Source organism: Moschus berezovskii, chromosome 2 (genome assembly GCF_049115385.1).
Source record: "Moschus berezovskii isolate FMDL1 chromosome 2, NW_MosBer_1.0, whole genome shotgun sequence".
In the NCBI taxonomy this organism is placed as follows: Eukaryota; Metazoa; Chordata; class Mammalia; order Artiodactyla; family Moschidae; genus Moschus; species Moschus berezovskii.
This window is the reverse complement of record NC_142461.1, coordinates 107000892-107023787: the sequence shown is the minus strand read 5'-3', so window position 1 is coordinate 107023787 and position 22896 is coordinate 107000892. Positions and strand designations below refer to the sequence as shown.

The 22896-nt window shown below is 39.5% G+C and overlaps 1 protein-coding gene across 3 annotated transcripts in view; it reads left to right on the top strand.

Annotated features, from left to right (window-relative positions):
* The window catches only part of GRB14 (growth factor receptor bound protein 14), a 127263-nt gene that overhangs the window by 54979 nt on the left and 49388 nt on the right, over nucleotides 1-22896 (top strand). The window contains exon 1 of one of the 3 annotated variants that reach the window (XM_055397924.2): nucleotides 2000-2245. The exons of the other annotated variants lie outside the window; for them this stretch is intronic. Within the exon in view, the coding sequence (XP_055253899.2) occupies nucleotides 2183-2245 (63 nt within the window). The 5' untranslated portion in view covers nucleotides 2000-2182. Of the gene's footprint in view, nucleotides 1-1999; nucleotides 2246-22896 lie in introns of those variants that run through there. 3 annotated transcript variants of the gene reach the window in all.

Below are 22896 nucleotides of genomic sequence, written 5' to 3'. Positions count from 1 at the left end.
GAAAATACAGAACAAAGTTACATATGTGATTTTTCATTTAAAAAATGAGTATCTATTCCACTACGAAGCAGTGACCATACCTTACTTATCAGGATGTACCTACCACCTAACTCACTGCTGAGCACATAGTAGGCACTTTGCCTCAAGATTTAGTGGAATGAATTGCTTCGATTATGGTCAACACGTTTTTGAGACCAGAGAGAACGCTTCTTTGTAATATTCAAAGACTAAATTGAGAAAAGAAGAAAGAACAGTTATAGACAGCAATCTTGAAACTGTGTAGTTGCAGTGGGCTTTGTTATAGTGTGCCTGCCAGAAAAGTGACTCAAGGTTAAATCAACATCTTTTCCTTCACGAATGGTGACTTCCCTCTCAATATTAGTAGAAGTTTTGTTGGTAGTTTTATTTTAAAAGACCACAATATCGATGACCCTATTTGAAGGGAAGGAAAGGAGACACATGGAGAGAATGGACTTGTGGACACAGTGGGAGGCGGAGAGAGAGGGACAGTGGAGAGAGTAGCATCAACACTGTTGGGCGTAAGATGGATGGACGGTGAGAAGTTGCTGTGTAGCACAGAGAGCCCAGTCTGGCTCTTGCTGATGATCTGGAGGCATGGGATTTGGGGAGGGGAGGGAGTCTCAGGAGGGAGGGAATATATGTATAATTGTGGCCGATTTGCGTTGTTTTATGGCAGAAACCAACTCAACCTTGTAAAAAAAATTTTTTTTTAATTAAAGAAAAAAAATACGATGATAAACCTAATAGGATAGGAATCAAATGAATGCCCCCCAAATTAGATGACTGTGACTTTTTATTAAGTGAATTCCCCCTACCCCTAACTACCATTGTCAGCCATCTGTGTAAGATTTGAAATTCAAAGTAGGGAACCCTAGAGTTTGTAGTGTCTTTTTCTTTAGAGGAGTATGAGATCACCGTGCATATAAAACACACCCATGTGAACCCTGCCCAGTAGCAGCTAGACAATGAAATGGAAAGTTAGTGCCTGAGTTGCTGAGAATCTTCATTTTGCCTGGTTTCTACAACAACCACTTTGTTATCTAGTGATGAAGAGCTCCCTCATGCTAAACACAGTGCATCGTACCCTGTGTCCTGCTTGAAGAGCATTGAGTAGGTGCTTGTTAAGGAATCGGTCCAGAAGAGATTTTATAATTATAAAAACTAGATTAGTTTTAATATTGTAATACTTTTTTGACATTTTTGAGTGTTTCTCTTACTCTTCATTTAGACTTTATTAAAAATTTTCTCATTAACCAGAAATGGACCATTCTCCAACTCTCAAAAATACTGAAATACAATTTTTAGTTATTATAAGACAAAAGTCAAAATGCTTGTTAAAATTTTGAGAATGCTTTAAGCATGATTATTGTTTAAATGCTTTGAATTAAGTGAAATATGCTCAGTTACGCAGATCTGTGGTTTTAAAAAACATTAGCATTTCCAATTCATATGTTGTAGCTTAATGCCCCATTTATATTTAACATTATTATTTAGGTTGATTCTTAAGGTTGTATTTAACAGGAATATTTAAGTGTGTAACTTCAAGGGTAGCTTAGAAGATGAAATTCCTAAGTATATATTAAAATCCTTTTATTATAACTTGTAAATGAACACTTTTGGACCAGTTCTAACTTCAGCATTATTTTTTTTTATGCCTCATATAACATGTTTCAATCGACCCATTTATCACTTTTATGAGTAGCGTAAGTAAATTTAGTGCATCTGCATATTTATACACTTTAAATAGACCAATGTAAACAGTTTCTTATCTGCCATATGTTGAAATGTTTTAGTAAAGTAAAGACATAACTGCCTAGTCAACAAAGAATGGCATTGAATTGCACTGTTTTGGAAAAAAAAGTTAAGTGAACTAGATGGCTGTTAATCTGGTTCTTTAAATATCATAAACAAAAGTATCAGAATGTGTTTCCAAGGACAAAGGCGGAGTTTTCTGGGCTTTGATTGGTCGCTGCCTTGTCCTGTCCCACAGCCATCCTTAATTGGCTTTGGGTAGATTGGAATCACATAAGCAGAGTGACATTTATTACTTTCCTAGTTGTTTCTTTGCACTGAGCCCCGAGATTCCCAAGGAGAAACTATAAAAGATTTCTTTCACTTCGTCCATGATCTATGGGAGGGGATCCCTCTGAGAAGAACAGGCATGAGTTTGAGTGCAAGAAGAGTCACTCTGCCTGCAATAACGCCCATAGTTCTCCAGAAAAGGGTATGTGACTTCTGCTTTTTTCTTTTCTTCCTCTTGGTTTTTTTTTCCTTCCTGTAACTGTGTTTATTAGTGTGTTGGTCACTTTCATTACCTATCCTGAGAGGGGCTAGATTTCATTGAGGCTGTTGGTGATTAAAGGACAGATTATTGAAATTAGACTAAGGGGGTAAAAAAAAGCAGGGCCAGCACATCTCTGTTGTAAAAAAGCTCCATGTGAAAGCAGTTTGGTCTCAATTTCAGGGCATTGTGATTTAGAGACTGTATTGAAGCTTTTTCTTTCTTTTTTTCCCCTTCTACTGTAACTTCAGGCCTCTTTGCTTTTAGTTCAATAGGCAGTCTGCTAGCTATTATGTTTCATATTTGTTTACTAAGGAGCAGTTTCTTTGTTTCACTATAATTCATAATATATCCATCTTCATTGTTGAATGGACTGTGTAATTGTTTACTATTTAAACATATGGCACCAGTTTATTAGCCTCCAGTTTTCTACCCATTTCTATTGAGTTTCTGCTTTCTTGCTTAAGAAAAACTTTCCATTGAATTACCCTGTGAAAAGGCTTTCTGTTAATTATTAATGCAGTCAGTCCTTTGTGTGAAAATATTTTGTCTATTAGGTTTTTTTGTAAAGTTTATTCCTATATCTCATTTGCGGTATTGTACTTCACAAGGTAATAAACACACCACATAATGTAGCATTTAAGTAAAGCTGAATATACTAAACTTCTCTTGTAAATGCACCAAATAAGAAGCATGTATTGAAATCCTTAAAGAATCAAATCTGTTGTATAAAAAAAGAAAGCACCAAAACACATTTTGGCACTGTAATTTTTGAATGATTTTGGTGACTCTAGAAACTGTAATGTTATTTCCATACCTAACTTTTAATGGTTAACTCTCAGTGTATTTCATTAAGTCAGATGTCATGGTTTATTTGAAAATGACAAATCTTACAATTAGAGTTGTTTTTTTTTAAGAAGTGTCTCTTTTTATTGTTCTTAATTTATTTTCTTATCCAATTGACTGTTTATTCACCAGGGACATTTTACTTGGCAGTGAAATAGTATATGATAATATTGCCAACATTTGTTCTTATCTTTCTTGATGTCTTGCTGTCATCTTGAGCAAATTTAATTAAAAATATTTTGCTTTGAGCTGGAATCTTTATTTTGATTTAGACTTAGTAGTATATTAATAGTGACTATATAGATTTCCTGAGTCACTGGGTATGTGAAAAGATATAATAGTATATATTACATCTATGTCCTTATGTTTGGGTTCTTCTTTATCCAGTTAATTTTTCAGTTTGGATTAACCAAGAAACTTTCATCATGTGGTATTTTTTGCATGACATGTTGGTGTGGTGGAAAGCATGCCACATGGATTCTCCATTTTCTAGCTGTGTGACCTTGGGCAAGTCACATAAACTTGGCATCATTACCTCCTCACCTATAATATAATTGTTGAGAGATTTTCATTAAGGGCTCTCTTCAGTTTTATTTGTGTCTATAATTTTGTGAATCAAGTATTTGGATTTTTATAACGACAATAAAATATTTAAACCATTTCTTATTTTCTTAGTGTATAAAATATTAGAAAAAGATGCTGTCATCTTCAAGTATTTGGAGCAGTTAGTCTAGGGGAAATTGGTGTGAGTAAATAACATCCAGCTCTGATTGGTAAGTAGCAAAACAAGATTACTGTGGTTATACTTAATACTAAGTCTGAGCTGCCAATAGATATATCATTGTGATTTCTCTTGGTCTTTTATAATAAGTTTCTAGTCAGGTTTCTATTATAATAATTACATAAGTCAAAATTCCCTTTGCCCAAGTCCGTGTTATTCCTTTCCTGTGAGTACACATATTAGATGTTCATATAGTTTAGCACATCATTTGCTGAAAATATGTAATACTATTTCTTTCTCCCAACATTTTAATCCCCAGAGGACCCATTGTCTATAAGATTGTTCTGAAAATCTTAGTGTTAATCTTATTTTAGGAACTGGGTGTTTTTCTGACTAAAAAATATCCATCTGTTCTGGTCACACCATGCCTTTTTTTCCCTAAGATAGGAAATTACTCCATACTTGTAATTAACTTGTCATTTTCTATATGCACCATAATTTAAGATGATACAAATTAATACAGGCATTTCTCAAAATATTTGGGGGACAGCTCTTCCTTTTCCAAAGAACGTAGGTGTTTTTTCTACAGGTTTGGCATAGAATTTGCTCATCCTGAATGAGTGGTGCTTGCAAAATAATTTGCCAGTTGGAATCCTAATCATTTCAAAGGCTGAGGACATTTCTGAAAATGCCTAACAGTGCTAAGGAGTAAGTTTCATATCAGCAAGTGCGTATGATTTAACTGGATAAAAGATCTCCTGAGATGGATTGAGAACTTGAATTTTAACATGGCTCATAACATGGTATGGGTCTCTTTTGTAGCAGATCAAATGTATTTTGATCTTTGAGGAAGAGGGTATTTGTGTGGACTCTCTATGAAGTAAATTGGCAAGAGCATTTTACTTTCTCTAATTCTATTAGGATCTGATTTCCTTGATTCTCAGTCAGTTCAATTCAGTCGCTCAGTCGTGTCCGACTCTTTGAAACCCCATGAATCACAGCACGCCAGGCCTCCCTGTCCATCACCAACTCCCGGAGTTCACTCAAACTCATGTCCATCGAGCTGGTGATGCCATCCAGCCATCTCATTCTCTGTAGTCCCCGTCTCCTCCCACCCCCAATCCCTCCTAGCATCAGACTCTTTTCCAATGAGTCAACTCTTGCATGAGGTGGCCAAAGTATTGGAGTTTTAGTTTTAGCATCAGTCCTTCTAATGAACCCTGGATTCTAGTTAGTAGTTAATCAAGGTTCCAGTGAAGGAAGTTTCATCATCTCTCTCAGAAATGATCACATCCTCATCAAGTGTGCTGAGTGAATTTTTTACCTCATAGCATTTTTCTCAGATCACTACTAGGTTATGCCTTTTTTGTTCAGATGAGAAGACTGAGTCTCTTGGGTGTTGAGTGACTTATTAGGCAAGGTCACTCAGAAGGTCAATGGCAAAGCTAGAAATAGAATCTAGGTCTTGTGACTTCCAGTGTGCTTCTCTTATTAGATATGTGTTACCTCCTGAATTAATATGTTAATGAAATTGCCTTATGGTGTGTTTAATTGCCATTCAGCTTCTAGTCTGAAATTAGCTCAGACAAATCCTTTCATCTTCCTCTGCACCTCCGCCAACTCGCATATGCTCTAGTGTAGAAAACATTTTATTCAGAAAGCAATTGTGAGCAACAAAATGAGTGTGTGTGTGTGTACACGTGCGCACGTGTGTGTGTGTGTGTGAAAGAAAGAGGTGGGGGGAGAGGAGAATGGGGAGAATGAGAGAGAGAGAGAGATGGAAAGGCAATTGTACCCAGTGCTCTAACTGGGTTCATTACATCAAGAAACTATTTTAAGGTCCCAGAGAGTTAACAAAAGACTGAAGCATTATAAGGCTTACACTAAGTGCAATATAAAATTCACATTCTTTTTATAGAAAGACTGCAAGGTCAGAAGGCCAGATGTCCATATTTTGATTCTGTGGGTAGGAAGGGTTCTACCTCTGTCAGATTAAAATCGTTTTGCAAACTATGTTTCCAAGCATTTCTACAGTCTTTATCCATACTACAATTACAAGAGACTTTCAAAGGCACATGAAATTCTAACGTGTCTTCCAAAATCTCAGAGAAATAAGAGATACTTTTTAGAATATATTTTTCATAAGATTCAAATCATTTTGAAAATCCAAAATTCATGAGTATAGTATGGAGCAAGGCCATTTACTAAACGATCCAGTTCCCTGATTATACAAGAGAATAGTTTGTTATATTCATTTCTCTCCTCATACAATTAGAATTATTGCTGTGAATTTCTAAAAACAATTTTGTAAAGAACGAAAGAATATAGACCGTCGTGTCACTATTTTGCCCAGAAACTTGTAAATACATATGAAATCAGTCCAGGCATATGTGGCAATCACTGTGCTTCAGGACTCGGATCCACAGGGGTCTCCCCAGCTTCATATGAAACTTCCACTCCAGCGCATGGGTTTTCTCCTTGTGCTCCAGACATGGTGTGCTGTTTGTCCCTCTGTCCTTCTGCACCCTGACTTGTGCTCCATGGCCTGTAGACAACCCCAGGATCCTGTTTGTTTTCCCAGAGGCTGTTGGCTGTGTCCCACTCGGGCTGTAGTACCATCCTGAAGCCTTCTAAGACTTGTTCTCATCACATCTGTCTTGATGATGTCTTGGCTCGGGTGTCAGTGGCTGTCCCTTTATCACTCATTCCTCAATTCAGTAATGCCTGCTCGGTGGCATCAGTTTCGTCATTACCTTTTATGATATTTAAGTCTTAATATCCTTAGGTACCTTAAACTTTCTGACTTTTCATATTTGACTTTTAGCTTTCTTTGTGGACCTCATATGTCTTTTATATATCTTGCTCTATTTGGTTTTCAAAATTTGGTGTATTTTGTTTCATACATAGATTTTACGCTTTTAAGGAAAAGACTCTTTAAATAAAGTGCTTTGTCAGTCGCAGGCTGAATTTGATTTCATGTAACCGGAAAACTCAAATGACAGTGTAATTAAACAGGGGAGAGATTTATTTTTCTTTCTCTTTACAAGAAGAATTGGTCCAAAGCTGACTTAGCCTTCCTGCAGTGTCCTCAGGCAACCAAGCCCCTTGCTTTCTATTGTACCATCCTTTGTGTGGGTCCCTTTGCCTTTTATGGAAAGACAATTGCAAATTGTTAGTCATCCGGCTCACATTCCTAGCATACAAAATGGGAGGAACCAAGGGTATACAGGCTACTTCTGTCAGTTATTAACGGGCCACCAGGGAATAACCAGGAGCTTCTGCTCACCGCTTACTGGCCAGGATCGTGTCATGTGGTCTGAATCCAAGGGAAGCCTGGCAATGTAGGCCTTGAACTCCACACGCTGCCCTTCTCTTCAGAATCAGGAGATAGGGAGGGTGGTTCTTTGTGAGCAACTAGCTGTCAAGTGCCTCCTACTTATATGGCATGCAGAAAATGTTTGTCCCTTAGATTTTGATTACTGTCATGCCAGCTACAAGATATGGTTATGCTTTTTGAACAAATATATTTTATTGCTTGATTGGAGACAGTAAAGTCTAGTAAGTGGGGAGAGAGCAGATTTCCTGAGAAGGGGAGGCTACAGGAGATCACAGATAGTAACTTGACTTTAGGTGGCTGACTTGCTTGAAAGGGGGTCTTGAAGTGATAGTGAGTACTGTTTTTGCTTATTTGCCTAGAGTTCTCATTACCGCTAAACCTTAATCTTTCTTCTGTCCTTTTAATTTTTATACAGGGTAACATAGTTGCATATTCACCCAGGAAGGGTACCACATAGATGAATGGATTTTGTGTTTTCACAGAATGTTTCTTTTCCCTAAAAGTGCACTTTTAGGAAGTGTGGTAGAGTGGAGAGTCTATTTTATAGTCAGGAAACCCTGAGTTTGAACTCAGCTCTGTCACTGATCAGTGTTGTGACTTTAGGTGTCTTCTTTTTAAACCTTTCTAACAGTCAGTTTCTCTGTTTCGGGAATGATGGTGCTTCCTCACAGAACAGTTGTGAGGATTAAATAGGGTAAATATTTAGAAGTACTTGACATGTAGTAGAAGCTCAACAAATGTGAATTTCTTTTTTCCCCCTCATCTGGTATGTTTTACTAGTTTTATAAACAGTTTAAAATCTGCCTATTAAAAATGGTGGTGGGGGGGCTCTATCCTATTAAGTAGGTATCGAAAAATTTTCTTGTAACAAATAAATCAACCAAAAAGTAGTTGTCCTTGACACAGTTCAGCCAGGGAACAAAAGACAATATGTCTCGCAAATCCTTGTTCCCTCTGCTCACTTTCTGAAATGAAGACTCTAATTTGAATTAAAAAAATTAATCCAACTATTATATGCTGATAATTTTTTTTTAAATCTGGTAATATAGATTTAAATATAATAAGATAGGTATTTAGATAACTTCTCCTTTCACTCTCCTAGGGAATATCCATCAAGGACTTCTGGGTTATATATAATATTTGAAAGAGGTACAGTTGTACCTAGTGTTAAGACATTGTCTCAGTAGATAGGGAGGACATTACTGGACTGTGAGCTATATGCTCTTAGGGGCTGTGTCATTTTTGATCATCACTAGACTCAAGTGCCCAGCACGTGGAATGTACAGAGCTGAGATATAATTCCTATTCATTGAATAAACACATTAAAAAAAAAAAGTGAATTGGGCTTTTTTGATACTGACCTGTTATTGGCATTTTGTTCTTTGTGTTTCTGTAGCACTCCTTTCCTTTTCCCTGTGTTCCATTCCTTGTGGTGAGAAGTCATGCACTCAGGGCCCATTTTAGCTGGGCCACCCTGCTTTTTCATGAGCTCTGTTTCACCCCAACTCCCATCCCCCAGCTTGTTGCCCTGGGCAGTTTTGAGCACTCCCTGCCGTCCACATACACCAATAGAAATAAAAGCAGCTATGCTGTGTTCAGCACTGATTACACGGTCTCTTTAATCCTCTTAAGAACCCTAAAGGTTTAGTGGGCAAATCCAGCCTGCGATGAGAAAAGTGAGGCTTGGAGAAGTTACCTGAAGCACCGTGCTAATGAATGATGATGCAGGACTGAGCCCAGGTGAGCCCTGCCTGCACAGGGCCTGCCTGTCAGGGTTGATTGGCGCATGCAGGCTGCAGAGCGGGCTGCACCCCGCAGCTGCCAAGCCCGTGCCTCTCACCGTAGTCTGTGCTGTACTGTGCTCAGTCACTCATTCGTGTCCAACTGTTTGCAACCCCATGGACTGTAGCCCGCCAGGTTCTTCTGTCCATGGGGATTCTCCAGGCAAGAATACTTGAGTGGGTTGCCATGCCCTCCTCCTGGAATTTTCCCAACCCAGGGCTTGAACCCAGGTCTCCCGAATTGCAGGCAGATTCTTTGCTGTCTGACAGGTGGATTCTTTGCCTTCTGAGCCACCAAGGAAGTCCAGGAATACTGTAGTGGGTAGCCTATCCCTTCTCCCAGGATCTTCCCAACCCAGGAATCAAACTGGGGTCTCCTGCCTCGCAGGTGGATTCTTTACCAGCAGAGCTGCCAGGGAAGCCCACCTGTAGTCTACTCATTGGACAAACCTCACCTATTTTTCTTTAACCACTCTGTCTTTTGCCCTCTTAGTTATTTTTTCCTTGATGTGCACTCAGTCTTGCCTCAAAGATATAGTGATCAAACCATATGAGAAAGTTCACTGGACCTCAGTAGAAATCTCTTGGGACTTATTTTGCTTTCAAAAATGTATAATAGTAGTCACTAGTATGAATGGAGTGCTATGAGTTTGCTGTCACTTTGCCCGTTATACAGGTTGAGGAATCTAAGACTCGTAGTTGATAGGCTGGTGGGCTAGGATCTGATTACAGAGCAGATTTGAGAGTCCACCATGGCCTCAAGCACCTGGTCTGAACCTGTTCACGAATGCGAGCCATACCTCGTATTAGTTTGCAAACTACGATGTCTGGTCCACTTTTGGCAATGAAAGCAGATTAAAAATAGCTGGGCTGATTAACAGTCTAAGACTCTCGCTTGGGGCCGGTCTTAGGGCTGACTCTCCTGGCCATGCCTCAGCACCCTAAGCCAAATCTAGAAAAATAAGACTCTCTTTTTGGCAGAAAACAAGAAGTAAGACTTTTGGTTATTTCAGTTATTAAGCTCTCTGAAAGGATAAAGATTTTCTACTCCCATAGGATATTAAAAATGCTTGCTCTTAAGACAGTTTCAAAAGAGGGATTAAAAAACCATTTTGGCAAAACAGCACTGTCTTATGTTGTTTCAGTTCAGTTCCGTCGCTCAGTCGTGTCTGACTCTTTGTGACCCCATGAACCACAGCACGCCAGGCCTCCCTGTCCATCACCAACTCCCGGAGTTCACTCAAACTCATGTCCATCGAGTCGGTGATGCCATCCAGCCATCTCATTCTCTGTCGTCCCTGTCTCCTCCCACCCCCAATCCCTCCTAGCTTCAAACTCTTTTCCAGTGAGTCAACTCGTCGCATGAGGTGGCCAAAGTATTGGAGTCTCAGCTTTAGCATCAGTCTTTCTAATGAACACCCAGGATTGATCTCCTTTAGAATGGACTGGTTGGATCTCCTTGCAGTCCAAGGGACTCTCAAGAGTCTTCTCCAGCACCACAGTTCAAAAGCATCAATTCTTTGGCAATCAGCTTTCTTCACAGTCCAGCTCTCACATCCATACATGACCACGGGAAAAACCATAGCCTTGACTAGATGGAGCTTGGTTGGCAAAGTAATGTCTCTGCTTTTTAATATGCTATCTAGGTTGGTCATAACTTTCCTGTGTTGTTTATAGCTTCCTAATTGGACTTCACATTTGGATGTACACATTCAGTTGTGTCTGTGAAGATACCAGGAGTATTATTTTATAGTTTCAGAAGTCAAATTAGTTGGGGTAGTTTTATCAGGATTTGAAGAAAAATTTTGCCCTGATCATTCCAAATGCCAAGGAGGATCTTCAGCTTGAGTTCCAGGAAAGGGGACTTTATATTATATACCACCTGAAGTGACACACACACACACACACACACATATATATATATAAATAAATATATACACACCACCCTCCGCCCCATCCCTGACCCTTCTTATTAAAGATTTAGACATGATTTATCTTACAAATTCAAATAGTTCAGAATGTTTAAAAATAGATTTAAATTCGTTAGAAGCTTTCAACTATTTTAAGCAGGACCTTTATAGGGTTAATGATAGTAAAAGTGAAAACAGTAAAAGTTACTCAGTTGTGTCCACCTCTTTGTGACCCCATGGACTATACAGTCCATGAAATTCTCCAGATTAGAATACTGGAATGGGTAGCCTTTTCCTTCTCCAGGGGATCTTCCCAACCCAGGGATTGAACCCAGATCTCCCACATTGCAGGCAGATTCTTCACCAACTGAGCTACCAGGGAAGCCCAATAATAGTAAAGCAATATTAAATATTAAAGGGCTAACAAAATTAAAGCAACTTTCAAAGCATCCTGTTTTCTTTTTCTGTTTGCACCGAGAAATAAAGACTCCCTCTGCTGGCTGTTTCTGAATATGCCTTTTTTTTTTTCCTGGCAAGTTGTGCTGAAAAAAGTGAAACACAAAGAATAACTTTTTTGACATTCAGAAAGCTGGGTGCTTTGAGCCGTATTTGCATATGGTTGTGTATTTGGGTTTTCAATTATCTAATGTGTTTATCCAAGATGTCTTGTCAAAACAGCAACGTAAAGTTGGGTAAGCAGACTGGAAAGACCAGGTAGGAACCCAGAGTCAGGTTCCCTGGTAGGTTCTGCCAGTGAGCAGATGGATCCCCTGGCAAGTCAGGCCCTCTTCAGTCTCAGCTTCTTCACTTGTAAAATGAGAAGATTTCAGTGGGTGTTTCTAAGAGTCCTGGCAGCCTTAAGTATTTTATAATTCTAACAGTATTGATGCCATTTTTTTTAAACATAGGAATGTGCTTGTACTTAGTCATTCAGTTGTGTTCGACTCTTTGCAACCGCATGGACTATAGCCACCCCAGGTTCCTCTGTCCATGGGATTCTCCAGGCAAGAACACTGGAGTGGGTTTCTATTTCCTTCTCCATTGTATGGAAATACATATGTTTTATACTGATACACATGCTTTGCACTGATAGAAAAGAAATATTTAGAAAAGTGAGAAAGAGATAGAATTATAAGAAAGGGATATAAATCAGTTTTCCCTAGTGCTATCACAATATGGGAATGTTAGGTCTAGAAAGTGATTGCGTGTTGTTAAAAGTTCATAAAATAATACCTGCAGGTGTATCAGAAGACTGAATAGCGCATATTTCATAGATTCTCTGGCACCTTACATCACAAAAAGTATCAGTATCTTATATGCTTCCAATTAAACTATGCCACAACCATTGATGGTAAGGTACACCTAAAGTTCAGAGAAGTTAAATGTGAGAAGATATGCTTTTGAAAATCATGGAAACAGGAAGGTCCTAAAAGTGCTTCGGTTGATGCCAGGCAGCTCAAGAATTTACAGCAAAAAGTCTGATGGGTCCTGGGCTGTAATGAATATTCTCTTCCTCTCCTCATGTTTTCTCCTCTTTTCTAAGCTCTTCTCCCCTTGCCCCTCCCCTACTTGTCCCTCTTCCTCACTGTGTGAAACAGTTATTAACTTTTTCGCTTAGGCATGTCTTATGGTTATTCTGGGAACAAACCACTGCTGAAAAACTGAAATGAGATACTGGAATAACATTGTGTCCAACATAAGCATGACCAGTGGTTTTCTGCTTTAAATATGAATGAGCATTAGCGCTTGTGAAGGGTTTTTTTTTTTAACTTCAAAGATGAATTAGTCAGCACTGGCATCTTCACAGGAATTACATGAGTTTTAAAAACACTGAGGCTTCAGAGAACACTCCTTTGATGAAGTTACTGGGAACATTAGAGTGGGATTTGTGCTTTGACCCTCTTTATTATTTGTGTTGGATTTAGGTCCTAAAATAACATGAATATATTCATATGTATATGTGTGTATCCACGGTTTGGGATATTTTTAGACTTAATTTTAATGTTTGCTTTCTTTTATAATGAAATTGGAGCTGTTTCTTTTGCCCTTCTTCCTACCACATGACACTGAAAGGGCTTCTGATATCTTGCTTTATAAAATTGGACACCCGCTTGAGTTAGGGTCTTTCTTGCTATCCTTGAGGGAGAAGGAAAGTCCAAGGAATGAGCAATCTGCCTGGCTCTTGGTCTGAGAAGGAGAGCAGAAAGGATCAAGAACAGAGACGAGCAAAGGGGCTTGAAGGAGAGTTTCTGGGCCCCTCTTTGCCTGCAGACACGCTTTATTCTCTTGGTTGGAAGCCTAGACATGGCATGATTCTCCAGTGTCACTGATCCAGATTGTCAGGTGGGGCAGTGCTAAATCCCCTGCCATGCCAGGCTTGGGGCATTTCCAGTAGTGAGGCCACACTGGGCCTCAGGCCCTGATGCTAGACGGGAAATGAATTCATACAGCAAAAAGCTTCATCCTGGCTTTCTGAATTCATATGAAACTCCCAGAAGATCTGTATGGATCCCCAACCCCCCAGATGCTTGGACTCTGAGTTAGTCCATCTCTTTATCCAGGCACACACTCTAATGTTCCTGCTAAAATGTGATAACCTGCAGATGTAACCAAGTTGAGGATTTTTACAGAGGTGGTGTGGGTATAATCCACCTTGTGACCTTGAGGGATTGTGAGCTGACACTTAAAGAGACTGGATCCATAGTTACTTGATGGAACAGCCTCATCAGACCCTGAGCTGTCCACCTCTGGTTTAAAATGTGAGAAAAAGAAAAAAAAATCAAAACTTTAATTTGGTTAATAAGCCATTGTCAAATAGACTTTTCTATTACTTGTAACTGAAATTGTTCCCAAATGATTAGGTCTCCATGTGGTTATTTATCATTTTCTTACCACTTGATAATCTTATTCTAGTAAAACTGTCTTTTTAAAACTTAATTACCTATTTCCAGTCATTGCAAAAAAGGTAGTTCGTCATCTGTGTATATTAAAAAGGATCCCCTCTTGGGGTGCCCTCCTCGCTAGTTTGCATTGATGGAAACCAGTGTCCAGCAGTGCTGGGCCAAGATACTTCTTCCATAGGCCTCCCAGCACCCGTGCTTCCTCCCCTGGCCCTCGGAACTCAGTCTCTCTCATCTCAGCTGAGTCTTCTGTCTCCTGTTTCATGAATAGTTTTCGCCTCTTCAGTCCAGGTATCTTTGCTGATGATATTTGTTCCACCCATATGGTCTTTATGTTTTTCAGATTCTCACAAAGTCCTAGAGAAGTCATCTCATCCACCTTTGTTGAGTCTGCCGGTTTCTTGAAAATTTTGCCTATGTTTTCTCTTTGGTCTCATGTGGGCCCTTCCTCCCCTAGAAGTTTTGAAACCCTGGGAGCTTTCCAAGCTACTGTTTTGGAATCCCTAATGTTGTCTCCTACAGAGCCATTCGTGATGGTATCAGTCGTCACTGAAGGAGTGTTCACCCTGTGCTAGGCACTGTGCTGACTGCTGGGGGAACATTGTAGGAAGTGCACGTTGATGTCATCCCTGGTGTCATGGAGCATGCGGAATGGTGGAAGCTGATGCACAGTAATTACACAGTTGCACGTTTGCATACATGGAACAAAGGGCTGGGACCTGAACTGGGAGGAGCACTGAAAACTTCCCCACAGAATGGATGGTTTATCTGAGGGAGGAGAAGCAGAAGGAGGGACAGCGTTTCAGGCACTGGTAGTAGAGGGTGCAAAGACCCCATGTCAGGAAGGGGCATGGCTGTTTGAAGAAACTGAGAAAAATATGATCACAGTTAGAGAATAAGGGAAGGATCGTAGGAAATAAAATTGAAAGGGGCCACCAGAGTATGAAGTGGACCCGTTTATGTCAGTCACTTCTTGTAATTCTGATATTGGTGGCAGTATCTATTTTGAGTTAATATCTGATAGCTAATTGAACATATACTGCTCATGCTCAAATAAAATATGTTGTTGAATGTCTCTTCTAATGACAAGAATTTAAGTCCCTACTATCTTATCTCTCTAAACTATGTACTGGTTTCCTCTTAATAAATATTTGACAGCTAGAAAAATATGAAGAGTAGCAATAAGGAAGCAACAGCTTTTCTTGAACTGTTAGGATCTTTTGGAACAGTCTTTGTTTTTAAATATAACATTTTGCTAGAGTTTTGGAAAAAGCAAGAATGAATATATTATTTGCCATTTCCTTCAAGGGAACACACTGAGTTGCTTAATTCAAAATATCTGCCTCTTCTTATCTTAGGACGTTGCATTCCTTATTTAGAAGAATGTAAAAATCCAGGGCTACTCTGACCTCTATATAAAAATATTTCACTGTTTTAGGTACATTGCCTATCTGTTAAAAATAATGGAAAAAAAATCTGAAGCATTAAAAGATATCTTATAATCTGGCTGTACTTGGATGATAAAATTTTAAAGAGCAATAGAAATAAGCTTTACTTTGGGACCTAGTTGAAATCAAATTTCTATGGACTTTACCTTGTTCTTTATTTTCTATTAATTACATATAAACATCATATGTAATTTATAGATACAATAAATGCATTTATCTTTCTTTTGAAAAGTTAGGTAATTTTCATTCTAGTAAGATCTTGTTATTTAAATGATAGTGTTTAACTTATATTTAATTAACTATTAAGTGCAGTATTTAAGGGTTCAGTTCAGTCGCTCAATCGTGTCTGACTCTTTGTAACCCCATGAATCACAGCATGCCAGGCCTCCCTGTCCATCATGAACTCCTAGAGTTCACCCAGACTCATGTCCATCAAGTTGGTGATGCCATCCAGCCATCTCATTCTCTGTCATCCCCTTCTCCTCCTGCCCCCAATCCCTCCCAACATCAGAGTCTTTTCCAGTGAGTCAACTCTTCTCATGAGGTGGCCAAAGTATTGGAGTTTCAGCTTTAGCATCAGTCCTTCCAATGAACACCCAGGACTGTTCTCCTTTAGAATGGACTGGTTGGATCTCCTTGCAGTCCAAAGGACTCTCAAGAGTCTTCTCCAGCACCACAGTTCAAAAGCATCAATTCTTTGGCGGTCAACTTTCTTCACAGTCCAACTCTCACATCCATACATGACCACGGGAAAAACCATAGCCTTGACTAGACGGACCTTGGTTGGCAAAGTAATGTCTCTGCTTTTTAATATACTATCTAGGTTGGTCATAACTTTCCTTCCAAGGAGTAAGTGTCTTTTAATTTCATGGCTGCAATTAGCATCCGCAGTGATTTTGGAGCCCCCAAAAATAAAGTCAGCCACTGTTTCCATTGTTTCTCCATCTATTTCCCATGAAGTGATGGGACCAGATGCCATGATCTTAGTTTTCTGAATGGTGAGCTTCAAGCCAACTTTTTCACTCTCCTCTTTCACTTTCATCAAGAGGCTTTTTAGTTCCTCTTCACTTTCTGCCATAAGGGCAGTGTCATCTGCATATCTGAGGTTATTGATATTTTTCCCGGCAATCTTGATTCCAGCTTGTGCTTCTTCCAGCCCAGCGTTCCTCATGATGTACTCTGCATATAAGTTAAATAAGCGGGGTGACAATATACAGCCTTGACGTACTCCTTTTCCTATTTGGAACCAGTCTGTTGTTCCATGTCCAGTTCTAACTGTTGCTTCCTGACCTGCATACCGGTTTCTCAAGAGGCAGGTCATGTGGTACTGAATCTAAAAATCAAATTTAATTTTTCCCAAAATAGAAATGTTGACACAGAAAATGGCCATATCCAATGGTCTCTTTTCCTTCTCTTTTGCTCATTCTTTCTTCTTTTTTTTTTTTTAAAAGGTCTCTTGCTTCATCCTGTAGCTTCTTGCTCATGTAGTTATGCTTAGTCTGTGCTTGTTTTTTACCTGCTGAATGATTATCACCTTTTCCTCTTTTCTGTGAAGATACAAAGCAATAAATGGGGGAGGTTATCAAGTAGCTAGTTATTTACCAGTGGGTCCAGTGCCCCTTTCTGCTCTGTTGTATTGCCAAATGACCAGATGACAATCCTGAGTTTTCCCCCCATGTTCTAGCATGAATCCAGTTTAGAAAGGAACTAGCCATCCTGTTCCATCACTTTCTTGAGTCTTCAGAAAGGAGGAGAAAGGCTGACTGCTTAGCCCCTGCCCAGGGCTTTCCTGAGGCTTCCCACATAATCTACTCTAAGAATCAGAATTTCTGGGGAAATAACAGATGACTACCGTGTGTGCTTTGAGGGCCAAGCAATGTATATCAAATTGACTTTCAACTTCAGTCTCTAATTTTTGGCAATAGCCTTTGTCTTATGTTTTAAGTCGTTCATCTCTTTTAGTCCCTAGGCTTTCAGATTTCTTTTCTGAAGTTAACCATTTCTTGCTATCTTTGTATATTTGAACATTGTTGTGTCTACTGCTGTCAAAATGAGTTATGTTAATTTTTTAATCTCTTGCCTCCACTTATTTTTTTATGAATTGCCAGTCTAGGGAGTTGGGGTGTAAAATATATAAACCGCCTTGATAAGGATGTCAGCCAAAACAGAGATCTGCTCTATCCACATGCCAACATGTCCTCTTGTAGGGGCTGCTGGGTCTTTATATTACATTCTCATTGCTGGATGCCATACGCTCCCAGAGCAGTTTAAACTGTAAACCACTCTAAAGACCAAGGCTGCTCTGTCAGGATTACAGTGACACTTGAGGGCTTCCTCAACACAGCCTGTGTGTACATTGTTGGCTGTCCTCCGGAAGTCTCTCTTTTCATCCTGGCGGGATGTTATGGACAGATCTTATCAATGCTTGTCTTTCTTGCTAATCAAGCGTCTGCTCGTTGATGAGACAAAGACAGTTCCTGTTCTTCTTGAGGGCTCCATTAGGAGTTCTTCTTGCTAATATACAATTGCAAATTATCTCATGAATCAATTGATATGACTTCTTTTTACCCTATTTTTTTTTTTTTTTTTACTTTATATAGAAAGTTGAAGATTTGGGTCACTGCATTGGAAATGTACAATATCCCTTTATTAAATAGCATGATTATATGATCTCCATCTCTCTCTGTTTTTATCTTTCGGTATGTGGAGGAAATATGATACCATTGTTTTGCTCTAATGATTCTTAAGAGCAACCCTGCTATTTGGTTTTTGTATGATCACAAAAGTTTGTACCTTACTTTAAATCTGTAGTAGTCATGTAGTTTCACTTTTGACTTGATATTTTTCTTAAATAGGAAAGTTTAGTGTAGTAATAATAATAGCAAGGGGCATATTCAACCTCCTGCGATGAGTTGACTCACTGGAAAAGAGTCTGATGCTGGGAGGGATTGGGGGTGGGAGGAGACGGGGACGACAGAGAATGAGATGGCTGGATGGCATCACCGACTCGAGGGACATGAGTTTGGGTGAACTCCGGGAGTTGGTGATGGACAGGGAGGCCTGGCGTGCTGTGATTCATGGGGTTGCAAGGAGTCGGATATGACTGAGTGACTGAACTGAACTGAAAAGAGTTAAGGGTTAGATTATCTTTCCCCTTTTCATATATTTCAAGGAGAAATAAGTAGAAACAAAAATGAGACATTTTAATGAAGCCTCTCCATTGGTAGTGTAAGGAGTTTCTCATACGTACTGAATATATCTGAGAGATGACAGGGAATATCAACCAAAAATATAATTTTATCATTCGTAGATAAATGTGTATTTTGGACAAATGTCAGCATTAAATTGAACTATTTTTTTTTTAAAAGAAGGATTTGAAATGGGGTTCAAGCAAAAATATTGAGTTTTTCTCCTAACAAGTGTTATTTATTTAAAAAATGAGTACATGCACTTGTTCCAGAAATTTAAATTAGCCTTGTCCTTCTAAATTTATGTGTCTCAATTCTTGGCAACTTTATTTTTTTTTAAATTTGCAGCGACGTCAACTGAAGAGGTTCATGGCGTTTCCTGGTTGGTTAGGTGCCTTTTTCATTTTCCCCAACATCTACTTCTTGCTCTGTTCTTGTCCTCCTCTTGAATTTGGCTTAGACTTCAGAATATCTCCAGATTTTCATTTCGTAGTTCCTCTGATGCAAACAATAGAATGTGAAAAATAAGAGGCATGCTTCCGTTATCCTACGTGATGGGAGTTTAAGAAAGAAAGCATGGGGGTATCAGGAAGTCCAGGGACCCTGTCCAGTGGCCACCAGCTCATTCCCAATCCCTCGTTCCCTAGCATGGGGTGGGCAGTGGCCTCTGAGGGTACTGAAATGGCGGCTTATCATTGTTCCACATGCAGGAGCAGCCCCAAGTCAGATCTTCTTGTCCTCTCAGGATTGGTCATCTTCATGTTGCTTTTGGCAAATGCTCCCACCAGTGCTTGACCACAGCAGCATGGTGGACGGCATCTCTCAGCACCTCAGCAATTGTGTGACACAGAGATTTGTCTGAAGACACAGACATAAGAACAATAGCCTACCCAGTTGCAATCACAGGAAACACTGAGATTCCAAATAGATCTTGCGATCTTAGTGAGCCACACATATTAACTCTAAAGTAAAGGAATTGAATTGATGGCTCAGACACTTGCATCTGATTTTGGCAGTGTCTCCAGATTTTTATTTCTCTGTTTTTCTGATAAAAAATGACCTTATAGCTGCCTCAGTGACTTCAAAACTCAGAACTGTCTGCTGATGGCAATATTGTCAGTTCTTACCTAGGATTATTTATAAGAAAAGTAGAAGAATTTTAATTTCCCGAGCATTAAAATTTGATCAATTTATACTTTTGCAACAGAAAAATTTTTCTAAATTAAAATTTACAAATATGCATTGAGTATTACATGCAGAACATTTTGCACGGGTACAGAGTTCATTTGTTCCAAAGATCTTTATTAAGCCATACATTTACTTGGGCTCAGTCCCTGGGATATCATGTCAAATGGTGAGTAAATAGAGATTTTCCTTAAAGGAGCTTACTAGTACAGTTGAGGAGAAAGATATTCAAATAGAAAATTATAAAATAAGAGCATTGAAAGGGGCACATTACAAAGCCAAGGGCAGTCAAGGAAGACTTTCTGGAGGAAGTGCTATGGAAATTGGAGCCAAATGATAAGTAGGAATTTTCCAAATAAAGCATGTTGTTGGTGGTTGGAGCAAAGATTTCAAGGAGAGGATGCCTCATACACAAATAGAAGAAGTAGCAAATATATATCATATTTGTCTAAGGTCAGAGTGACCTGTTCCATAGGCTGACTTGCTGGGGGTACTCATGCTGTGACTCAGTGGTAAAGAATCTGCCTGCCAGTGCAGGAGATGCGGATTTGATCCCTGGGTCGGGAAGATCCCCTGGAGAAGGAAATGGCAACCCACTCTGGTATTCTTTCCTGGAGAATCCCATGGACAGAGGAGTCTGGCAGGCTGCAGTCTATGGGGTTGCAAAGAGTAAGGCACAACTGAACAACCTAGCACACACATGCATGCTGTGTGTGTGCTAGAGGTCAGGCTTTATTCCCTGGGGCCCCACTTCCCAGGTTCTCTGTTTCACTTCATCTTTCAGACTTTTCTTGACTCTAACTCGCCATTAAATATTGGAATTTCTCAGGGTTCAGCCCTAGATTCTTTTTTTCCGTCATGCTTCTTCCTTTTCTCCCTTGTCTGATATATCTATGTCCACAAGTTTGTTTACCACCTATAAGCTCAGTGATTCTTAAGTCAGTTCTGAACTTAGGGTCTTACACCCCTCTTACGACCATCGTGTTTATGACTTGTTTCCTTAGGACCATGCTCTCTGTTTGCTACTCCTGCCACCCCTGATTCTCTTAATCATTAGAACCTGCCCGATTTCTTCTTGCCCCAGGGACTTTGCATGACTTCACTTCTCTTATCCTGAAATGCTGTTACTCTCTTTTTGCCTAGCTACTGCCCACTTCTCCTTCAGGTCCTAGCCTGAATATCACTTTCCCAGGGATGTCTTTTGGGCTTCTCCTAACACCCATTTGATGACTGAGTAACATACTGCATTTTTATGTCCTACTTTCTAATTATTGTTTTGTTTTGAGCACTGCTTTCCCCACCGTGCTTCAGCTCTCTGAGGGCAACAGCCAACTCTTTCGCTGATGGATGTGTGCATGCTCAGTCACTCAGTCGTGTCCAACTCTTTGTGACCCCATGGACTGTAGCCTGCTAGGCTCCTCTGTCCATGGGATTTTCCAAGCGAGAATACTGTAGTGGGTTGTCATTTCCTTCTCCAGGAGATCTCTCTGACCCAGGAATTGAGCACACATTTCCTGTGTCTTCTGCATTGACAGGTGGATTCCTTACCACTGAACCACCTAGGAAGCCAGCCTTACGTTAAAACACTTAGCAGAGAATGTGCAGTTTGCATGGGGACTTTGCACAATGAGCTGCTTGGGTTAGGACAATGAAGAGCCCCTGAAGAATTTTAGAAGAATGACCTGATATGATCGGCTGTTAGAAAGTTTATTCCTCTAGCAGTATGGAGGAGTTAGAGAAGGCCTATGGCTAGAACAAGGGAGATAAGTAGGTGGATATTACCACTAGAAGTGTACAGCCTCATAGCACACATATGATTAAAACACAAAGACTTCAAAAGTTCCTTGGTCCAAGGGCGCAGGGTTATGCTCAGGATTCTTTTCATCTCTTGGTGTGATTTATTCCATGTGGGACCCTATTTTTCCAGTCTCTCTCTTTGTGAACAGTAGCAGCCACACCTACCCCTGCCCAGTGGAAAAGAAGACCCACTTTATGGTGTCCAGATTGGCCCTGATCAGCTCTGATTAGGTCATGTCCATCTCTGAAATAGTCATTGTTGCCAGGGAAACTCTGGGCATTGATTGATCCATCTAGATAATATATTCTCTGTGGAGCTGAGACAATCATGCAGTGGTAAACTGGCTCTAAAATTTTTTTCTTTAAAAAAGACTGATTTGTAGCATTTGCCATATTCTTTAGTATACATTCTCCCACCATGGCTGATTTCAGGATGGCTGGCTGGCCAAGTTCCTGAATGTTTAACAGTCAACTGTGACAAGCAAGTTCCAGCAGTTCCACTCCTCTGTCGCTGAGCTGAAGGTAGAGCTGCCAGCATCAAAGAGACTGATGGCGAGGGAGGCGGTGGTTCTCTCACAGCCAATCAGAATGCAGTAAAATGCGGAGTCAGTGCCTGGTACCCAATCCAGCCGATAAGACTGTGCATAACTTATACTTTGGTGTCCTTATTTTATTTTCAGAATTTTTTTTAAAGTTCTTACGTCATTTTCTTGAATAACATTTTTAAATACCTTATAATATTCCATTTTGTGAAAGTACTGTTGTTTACCTCTTTTATTGTGGAGTATTTAGGTTGATAGAACACACATAATGCTTTGCAGGACATGTCTATGCCTAAAGCTATTTTCCCCACATTTAGGACAGATTTACTGACATAGTTTGCCTAAGTGAAATTACTAAGTTGAAGAAATAGCCTCTCTAATGCTTTTGATACTTTCCAATAGATGTAAAAAATAGTTTTACCAGTTTATAACACTCTGTCATTATAAGAGAGTAACTGCTTCATTCCAGTCATTTCATGTAATTAGAAAAATAATCAATAGGAGAGAATTGATACATCATTTTAATTTTCATTTATCTGAATTGCTAAAAATGTTTAATTGTCAACATTTTTATTGCAAGAATCTTTCTTATATTGAGTTTTCTTATAACTTCTGGACATTTGTGTGTGTTGATCTTACTATACTATTTTCATAGGTATTTAGTTCATCATAAATAATTTAATTTATATATGACATACCATAGTTAATAGTGGAAATTCTAGCATGTAGCACAACTTGGTAAGTGTTGAAGGGAGTGCTGTACATGAAACTTTCTCTGATTCTGTATGTTTTGGGGGTGACATAAGCTGCTGTAATAGATAAATACAAAATCTCAAGAAGTTAGCAGTAAAAGTTAATTTCTTGCTCTTGTCAAAGTTCCTTGCAGGCATTCCTGGTTGAGCACCTTTTGTGTCACCATTCAGAGACAAAGCCTCCTTC